A 9,888-nucleotide genomic window follows, 5' to 3' on the forward strand; every position below is an offset into this window, starting at 1 on the left:
ATCCAAAATGATTAGGGGACATAGCAGATATATAGAGAAAGTTTGAGGAAAATGTTTTCTAACATCTTTTTCAAAGTCTTATCCTAACAAGTCTCTCCATCATATTCCATGGATCAATGGAAGTGAAATCTTTATCACTTTCAGCAAGGTTAATAAATTTGTCCTAGATTTCACATAAGTGATCAACATCTGGGTCAGATCAATACTGTTTGATCTGTTTTGTCACCATTTTTATCAAAGCAACAGACCAGAGCTTATTTCTCCGTACAGTAAGGGATGCCAATCGTTCTCCTTTCCTATGAAGATATTATCATTCCGGCAGTTACCCAAACTAAAGTTTTCCTTATTATAAACTAAAGTTCTTTATTGGCAATGTTTTTATTTTTTCCTTCCAAAATACATTACAGAACTAAATAAGGTAAAAAGTCATTTTTTTGGACTAAGTATTTTGGCATCTTTGAAGACATCACTCCAGAATGGGATAACCAAGAGGGAAAAGTGCCACATTTGAAAATAGGTACCATTTTCATTCCATTCTCTCCAACATTTAGGAGATGATGATAAAACTTTTCACTTCATGCTGTAACAGCATACCAACATTTCAAATCATTTCGTTTACACAGACAGTTGCCACTTTGGTACAGCAATTCCCTTCAAAGTCCACTCCATGCCTAAGAGCAGGAAGTAATCTGCTTTTAAATAGAAAGCAACACATTCTATACAGAATATGCATTATTTCCTAGGATATCCATATGGTCAGTCAGAAACTATATTGTTCTCTATTAATTTCTCTTTATGAGGGCATCAACTCTATCACAAACTTTCTGGTCTAGACCATGCAAAAATTACAGGATTTTAGTCTCTGCTTGACTGAGCCTCCGTCTGTCTGTTTCAATAAAAGATCTCTGCATGTTCTTATCTATTTCTACTTCAACAATTCTTTTTCCTCTTCTCCCCTGCTTTTTGAAATCACAAATTGAGCATGTGTACAAGAGGAACTGACCTCCCCCTCTCTTGTTGCTGCAGGTAGTTAGACGCCAGGTTTCTAGTCCAATCCCTACATCAAAAGTAAGCTGAACTACTGATAGCACTGTTCGAAGTATTGGATCATGGATAGGTAAGACAGGTGAAGACTTAGCTTACCTATGTACTTTTGTTACAGGAAAAAAACCCTCTATTTTAGAAGCAAATGGGGCAGATATGCAAGCCAAATATCAAGTACCCTGAATCATGTATAAGTTGGCCCACAAGAAACATTCCCTGAAATATATTCTTCTGCTCATGACCATCTGTAGACTTGAAGTACCACAAACAATGCAGTAGCACTGCTTTATTCCTCACTGAGAGAAAAAGATGTCGCCATTCACCTCAGCAAATTGCACATCTGCTTTAAAATACTGCAAGCATGTTTGTAAATATCAACTGGTTTACCTTTTCACCCTTTATTGTGACATAAAGGTAAACATCAAACAAATCATTTTCAATGGCACATAACTTGGCTTCCACTTGAGTTGTTGCTATAAGTAACAGAAACAAAAGTAGCACATTAGCTATCTTGTTTACACTTGAATGATGTTTCATTGGTTCTTTCTTAATTAAGGCAAATAAATGAAATAAGTATGGAAACTGTAAGCTGAATTCCTACACTGGGTCTCGGGAATCAATGGGTGTAAATGTTTCCATTAGCTTATGCACACTACAAACATGTATACCTTAGTCCCTTCCTAAAATCATTAGAAGTGCAACCCAGTACACTAGATCAGTTGTTTCTCTAGTTATGTTAGAAATAGATACATTTCATCTTGCACATATATAGACTGCTAATTGTCATGGATATGAAAGCACACAAGTATATTGCAAGAATACTCACAGGACAGTCTGTTTTCTGCCTACTCTGCATATAGGCTGCATATAACTATCACATGCATCAACAGAGACAGTATCTCTCTTCACTGAATAGCATTGAACCTTTTACCTATCTATGCCAACTAGGTATCACTGGAAAATTCAGTGTCTGGGCAATTACAATTGATTGGATTACAAACAAATTTCAGATTCTAGCTCTCCCCGTCATAATCAGCTACCTGGCTCTGAGCTGCCCACTCTGAGGGAAGATGCCATAAGCTGGTCCCTTCCCTCTTTCCTTCTGGTTATCAAACTCAAGACAATCCTTTGAACTGCAATTATTTTATTTAAATTTAACATATTGCAGAGCAGTATGAACTCTATACAGCCTTCTACAGTTGTGGGGAAAGCATTTGCCCATGTAAAGAATCCAAACTGGAAACTTCCCCTTTGTCCCTTCCTTTCACTTTCAGTAAAGCTACTGACTTCACAGCTCTTGCTGCTTGTGCACAAAATGGTGGACATGAAGGAGACCCTCTGACTGAGCAGCTTGTTTCTCCCATTGCCTGTATATGTTCCCCTCTCCCCTTCTGAAAACGCTTCTGCTCCTTCCAAAGCAAGCCAATTCTCACACTCTACCTGAGAAGCTTCACTAGGTAACCACGAACCTTCAAAGTCTTTAGCACCCCCTGACTCCTCTACCTACTTCTAACATGAACCTATGTCAACAGTCTGTAATGAGCAAGACACAGGCCCATTCTCTACAGAGGAAAAATGGCAGCTAAGGGGTTTTAACTGTGCAGATTCACTGTCACATCCAAACAGATCTGCCATTCACCGATGGCAATATTCACCACCAGTGAACTTTAAACTTGGCAGTAATTTTTTTAAATCTAAACAAAATCTCAAATTTACTTTAGGTTCCTCATAAAAGAAAAAATGGAAGATATAAATTTAATGAATTACTATATCTTATCTTGTACTCCAATTAATGCTAAAATTAAAACTTTAACTTCACTAATATGCTTTACTTCTGACCGTTATCCAAGTTTAATCTAAACTCCCAGATTGATTTTTTTCTTACACTTGTCCGTATACCGCAGACTGCAGCGTATACTACTCTGCATTTTCTTACCATTCAGGAGGTTTTGGAAGTACTGAATAGCTGAAATATCCCAACAGTTAGCAGGTCTACAGAAACAAAAACAAAACAAAAAATGCCCCACATGATTACTTCACTGGAGCAGCACCCCAATATTCAACACTATCAATGCTCTTCCTAAGTTTTATATAGTGAGGCCTCAAACTTAGGCAGTTGCCAGAGCTGGACGCAGGATGTCTACTGTGCCGAAGTGAAGGCACACCCACTGGCAGCCAGACATGGGCCCTGCCACTGTGTCCACTGATTGCCCTTTGGAGGAGGAGTCCGTCCACTTCCTCCACTGAGGATGCAACCCCACAACAAGGGGCAGCAGGCAGACACACATGGCCCCTCATCCTACTAATGTCCCGCAACTTCAACTGTATCTACCTGCTTGATAGGGACACCTCCCCTCGTGGCCAAAGATGGTCTTATGGGTTTCAAACACACGGTCGTATTAATCGATTTGTAAAACACAATAGAGTGGTACCTCGGTTCACGAACTTAATTCGTTCCACGATTCTGGTTGCGACTCGAACTGGTCGCAAACCAAGTCAAATTCCCCCATAAGGTTCAATGTAAATAATGTTAATCTGTTCTGACCCCAATGAATGTGGTCACAAACCAATTTTGGTCACAGACCAAGTCAAATTCCCCCATAAGGTTCAATGTAAATAAGGTTAATCTGTTCTGTAAATATTTTTTAAAATCACAAATTTGACACAAAGTAACAAAGAACAACGAAGTAACAAAGTACAGTACAGTAGAGAACACTAACCTAGGTGCCGGGGAGGTTACTGTTTGGAGGGAGAGCCCCCCTCCATAAGGACATCGGGGAGATCTCCTTCAGGGGTTTCCTCTCTTCTTTGTCTCTTAGCTGCAGGGTCAATTTTGGCGAAAAATCTGCACGTTCTTCTCACCTTCATTACTGCTCTGCATGTTCTTTTTACCACCGTGCTTGCTCTGCGCTTTCTTTGGAACCGTTATTCAATATTATTATTGAATAATACTTTACAGTACTGTATGTGCTAAAAGCACACGAAAAAGCTTCATAGCAAGTGACCACAGGTCTATCTGCAACCACGAGCGGGGAAGATGGGCGGGATCAGGATCGTGCGCGAATATGGCCACGATCGTGGTCGTCACCCGATGCAGAATTCGTGAATGGAGGCAAAATTTTTCTGAAATTTTTGTTTGTGAACCGATTTGGTCGTGAACTGAGGCGTTCATGAACTGAGGTACCACTGTATCCCAAGGTACATGCTGTTATGTTTCTGGTGTCTAGATTTCACAGATGCACATCCTCTTTTACTATAGATTCATGAAGTATTTCTTAACTTCAGAATGTCTTATAGAGTATAAGATGTACAGGAAAGATAAGCCAGCCTACTCACTGACATTTATGCAATTGTTATGATGTTTGGCAAATACACAACACCACAGACTGGACACTATTATACCAAAAAAGATCCTCCATTTGGCTAGGGGGAAAATATCTAAGTACACATTTTAAGATTTGTTTTACAGAAACAAATATACTGTGGAATAATCTCTTACAATCATACTTACACTATCTCTGCACTGTCACTGCAATAGTCCACACGCAGTGTTACCGGCTTTGTACAGTATAACCTAAACTTCTTTGCTCTGTAAGGCAATCTCATAAATGATTCTAAGGCAACACAAATCCTGAAAACAAACACAGGTTTCAGAACACAGAATTAGTAAGTTCCAAAGACTTTTGCAGTTAGTATTTCATAGGAAAAATGTAAATCCTAAATATGAACATGATCTCACATGCTTGCCCTTAACAGCCCTATGCTAAAGACCATTCCTATTATCATTCCCATTTCTTAAATATGAAAGCACTTTAAAACAGTGACTTGCCCATCAGGCTGAGCTGAAGTCTGAATCCCAGACTTTCTAACTGCACTTATATTGCTCCACCAGCCGATCACACCACTCACTTTGCACACAATAAAAGCCCAGGGTTTTATAAGCCTCACCTCTGGCTTGACGAGTGAGGCAAGTCTGAATGCCAGATTCAGGCACTCTTGGCTTGTTCAGCTGCTACCGCTGGCAGAATGAGCCAAACATGAGCACATAAGTAACAGTGACCAGGATGCTGGCTCACTCACACAACACCAGGGAACCTTAGGGGGTGGTTGTGTATGAATCTGGCTGCTGAGTAAGTGGACACGTGGGAGGACACAAGTGTAGCTTTACTGATAATGCCTTCAGTAGTCAGGTTGCACACAATCTTTGTCCACTCTTTTTCACTTGGTGCAGTTACATACCTATCTGTTTTCACGGGAAGACTCTTGGCATAGTCCACAAGGAAACAGTCGGCAACATAATAGTCTGTGCATGATATGATGGATTTAACAACAGCTCTGCACCAGGATTTCAGTTCCTGGCAATAAACAGTACAAGCCTGAAAAGGAAACATATGACTTTTAAATTTTTAATTTTCCACAATCTATTTTGAGTCATGATAAACAGGTAACTAGTGAAATGCAAGAAAAGCTTAAAGAGAAAAAAATCCATACAGGAACTTCATATTGCATGCTGTGCCAACACTGATTTATTGAAAATATTGCCCGAAGATGAGTATTTATTATGATTTTCCACTCGCTTTCTGTTAAACCTAAGAAGTAACATGGTGCGTGTGTGTATTTTCCACAGGGGCCATAGGCCCTAAACCAATCATCTTTACTGAGCAGTTACAGACATGATAAAACTCATAAAACATTTCAAAAAGGATTAAAACCGGTAAATAAATTACATGAACATGACTTAAAAATAAATATTACCAAAAGCAAGAATCATCTTGTGCATCCCTATGTGCTGATATAAAGAACTTGGCCACTAATTCTGTGTTGGACTTGCTAGTCCAACACAGAATTAAATTTAAATACCAATCAGAAATCCTAACCAGGAAAACCCTCATTACAGGGTTAAGGGATCTCATGCATTTATCCCTGTAAAAATGCATACAAAAAGGACACGCTCCATAGTTTCAATTTTTATATTATTATAAGGGCATAGTCAATTTTCTAATGCCACAGCATAATAATGCCTATATAAGACTGCAGAGGAAAGGCAGTTAAATCCAGCTCTTGAAAAGACTTATTGGTATTTTTACATTTTCCAAATACCTAGCACTTTGGAGGAATTTTAAATTTAGACCAAAATGCAGAGGTGAACAGGTCTTGCAAAAGCATTTGATACTGAATATTGAAAATCAATAACCCTAATCCACTATGTGGTATATTTTAATCTGCTTGAAAAAAAAATATCGTATCACAACACTTACCCTTGGTTTCCCCCTCCTAGCTCCATATCTACAATAACAACAGATTGAACATACAAAATTACCTGACCCTCCTCTAATGCAGATGGCTTGATTTCATCCATGCATCTGAAAGATTTGTTATAGAACTGATTCATTTCAGACTGAAGTTTTTGATAATCCATCTCATTGTCCACAAACTTTCCACCTCCTTTTATGCAGACCCAGAAGCAGTCTGGATTTTCAATCTAATCAATAAGCAAACCACAGTTTAAATCATATTAAAAGATTGCACGGCCCTTAAAAGTTAAGAGTACATGCTTAAAATGTGTCCTGTAAATGCACAAGAGCTTCACAATACCTTCAAGATAAAGACTTGAATCATCTTTTCCCTTCAATGACTTTTTCATTTATTCCAAAGAGAATGACAACTTTCACAAGTATTACCTCTGAAAAGACAACAAATCAAAAAGTCTATAAGCTGCTTTCACAAAAACAGTCCCTTATAAATTTCTAAACTTGAAACAACCAGGGCACAATTCAGGAGTCTTTATATATTTAAGGAATAGGTTTTCAGTGTAACTGAACAAATTTACAAGAGAACTCAGCCATAGAAATTTTCCAGTCCTTATCGAGTGTTCATCACTTACAATTTATTTTCTTGAAATAATAATGGGATCTTCAGGTCAGAATGAATGAAAAAATGAAGAAGTAAATTTATTATCAGCAATTAAGCAAAGTACCTGAAGGAAGGAGAGGCTTATATTTTACAGGAAGTGAGCACCATTGAGCAAAGTGGGAGTTACTTGTGAGTAAACATAGATAAAACTACATTATAAATTTGGTTTGCAAGAGGAGCAAAAGCAATCATTCCCAGACTGATGCAAGCTGCTTCCTAAACCAACTGCTGCTTCCAGCTTGAGAAAATGATACTTTGGGGGCCAGGTAGTAGATGCAACAGATGTGAGAGCCAGTTTCATGTAGTGGTTAAGAGCATGAAATTGGAACTCGGGCAATCAGGGTTCTAATTCCTGCTCCACCATGAAGCCATCTAGTTTACAGGGTTGTTGTTGTGGGGATAAGATTGAGAGCAGGAGGAAAAGAATGTTGTAAGCTTCTTTGAGTTCATTGTAAGAAATAAGCAGGATACAAATCTAATAAACAAATAAATATGAGTTACCTTTTTCCATCCTAAAACAATGAAAGGACGTAAAAATGGCCAAATGTGGGAATAGAGCTAGATTCTTTATAAACAGTTAAACTAGGATGTTGCCTGTATGTTAGAAAAGTGTCCCTAAAGAACATCTCAGAGAAAAATGTATAACTGGCACAGCTTTTATAACTACCCCTTTCATCTGTTTACTGCTTACACTGCATGTTATGTTAAAAGACATGAAAAGCTCATCAGGATATACTACCAAGTTGGGGAGAATAGAATTACAGCTTTGAAAGAGAAGCATCTGCTTGCTTCTGGACAAAGTTGTTTCAACCACAGCTGGGGACCAGAGAAAACATGAAATCAACCTCAGGGACTGCTGAGGCAGAAACAAAAAGCACCATATCCATAACACAGTATTCGGTGTATCAGTTCCCAAAAAAATGAAAATTTTCCAAAACAACCAGAAATCGAGCAACAAAAACTCCCAACGAAAGAACACAACACCAAAATCAGCACAGCATGGCTCCCAGCCATGTCTCCCCTCCCTGCCCCCCCCCCCCCCCCCCCCCCCCCGGTAGCACCAGTGAACCCCCACAAACATAATGCCAACCAAGGAAGAGGGAGTGGAGCACAGTCACCCCTGTGCTGGTCTGCAGTGAGCAGGATGCAGCCCCCCAAGAGACTGATGCTGGTCCACAGCCCAGTGGTTGAAAGCCACTGCCCTAATACAGACTTAGGTATTCAGGTACAATTCCAAGCCATCATGAGAATGGACAGGCCTGTGTTTCAGTCCTGTGCATTTTCCTCTTCCTTTCATGTACAAATCCAAAGCTTCTTTTGACTAGCCTGTCATTTTGGTGTTGTTCTTCACAACCAAGAGAAGTATTTATTCGGTTCTAAAGTTCCCCCTTCTGAAAAAAAATCAGACGCCGCTCTGAGAGCAGAGCATGGTGAAGCAGGGCTATATGAGCAGGCCACATCCTGATCGTTTGTGGGTGGCCCCCATGGCATTACATTAGATCTTTTAAGAAAGGAGCTAAAGGTAATTTTCAGATACCGTGAAAAAGGGGATACTTAGGGGGAGCACCACAGCTCAGTGGCAAAGCACATGCATTGCACATAAGGGTCTCAGGTTTAATCCCTGGCAATGAGAAATTACTTATGAGAAACTACCCTGCTGGACAGCCACTGCCAGTTTGAGCAGGCACTATCACTGGAATGGTAACACTAAATAAAAAGCACATGGAAACCAATGTTAACATCTCCAAGCAGCCACCATGGTATGCACTGGGTAGCCAGCTGCTCACTGGGACGGGAAGGACACCACGTGCAAAAAGGAAGCGCTGGCCCAGACGGGAGGAACAGGCCGCCCTGCTGGCAGCGCGTCTTCCCCGCGTGTCCAGTGCCAAGAGCTGCTCCAACAGCGGCAGCTTTTCTCCCTACCCTACGTGATGAAGCCCTTTCCCCGACCCCAAACGCGCCTGTTGCAGGAGCCCGTCGGTGCTCTCCTTTGTTTCTGCCTATGCAAGATAAAAGGATGGGGGAAAATTAAGATACCAACGAAACGGGGTGAAATGGGGTGAAACGATGCACTGTCCTGGCGTTGGAAAGGTGGCGTTTCCTGCGTCCAGTGGCTGAGTCTCTGCACCTGCGAGGAAGGCGCGCGCGCGCGCCCGACAAGGTGCCCCCGGCGCCCCCTCTCGCCGCGAGTCACAGCGGGCGCGCCGCCCCAACGGCCGCTCCCGCAGCCTCGCCTCCCGCGCCACCTGCTGAGGCCTCCCTGCGCATGCTCAGCGCCGCGCCGCCGCCCGTTCCGCTCCAGTACCAACCGCAGCCAACGGCCGCCAGGACTCCCGCGTATGTGTGGGAGGGAACGGTCCGCGCCTGCGCAGTCGAACCGTTTAAGCCTTCTTACGTGACGGGAGCGTGGAGTCGTCTGAATGCGACCTAGCTCGGAATCTAACTTGTACGCCGTTTATTTTATGGGAGGATGGGCGTTGTAGTCCAAGGCGTCTAGAACGATTTGAGGGTAAACCCACTGCAGCCCAAGCATCTGGTCCACAGTGTAAACTCATTGATTTGATGGGACGATGGGAGTGGTAATCCAAGGCATCTGAAGGGACTAGAGAATAAACCTGTTGATTTCATGGGCTTATGGGAGTGGTAGTCTAAGGCATCTGATCTGTCAGGGCTGGAGCCGACCAGTGCAGTTAGTTATGATTTATTTAACCTATTGATTTCAATATTTAGACGAATTATAATGGGTAAGTATTGTATTGGTATGTTCCAGCCTTGTCCAATTTGGAGGTGTTCCAGATGTCTTGGACTACAACTCCCATAACCTCTGGATGGGAGATGGTGGGAGCTGAAGACCAAGTCATCTTGAGGGCCCCAGAATGGCAAGGCTGGCTCCCTGTAAATCCTATTGGCCCAGACCTTGTTTAGGGAGCC

General features: G+C 41.5%; 1 protein-coding gene across 1 annotated transcript in view; it reads right to left on the reverse strand.

The window, feature by feature from the left end:
- Positions 1-9,439, reverse strand: part of TDRD12 (tudor domain containing 12) — a 33,825-nt gene extending 24,386 nt beyond the window's left edge. The window contains exons 1-7 of the mRNA XM_044427870.1: positions 9,353-9,439; positions 6,640-6,727; positions 6,365-6,526; positions 5,284-5,420; positions 4,556-4,675; positions 2,981-3,036; positions 1,432-1,517 (exon numbers count right to left, since the gene is read on the reverse strand). Of these exons, the coding sequence (XP_044283805.1) occupies positions 1,432-1,517; positions 2,981-3,036; positions 4,556-4,675; positions 5,284-5,420; positions 6,365-6,526; positions 6,640-6,663 (585 nt within the window). The 5' untranslated portion in view covers positions 6,664-6,727; positions 9,353-9,439. The remainder of the gene's footprint in view (positions 1-1,431; positions 1,518-2,980; positions 3,037-4,555; positions 4,676-5,283; positions 5,421-6,364; positions 6,527-6,639; positions 6,728-9,352) is intronic.
- Positions 9,440-9,888: the final 449 nt, after the last annotated feature.

The sequence above is a fragment of the Varanus komodoensis genome, unplaced genomic scaffold (genome assembly GCF_004798865.1).
Source record: "Varanus komodoensis strain SLA01 unplaced genomic scaffold, ASM479886v1 scaffold19, whole genome shotgun sequence".
Taxonomy (NCBI): domain Eukaryota; kingdom Metazoa; phylum Chordata; class Lepidosauria; order Squamata; family Varanidae; genus Varanus; species Varanus komodoensis.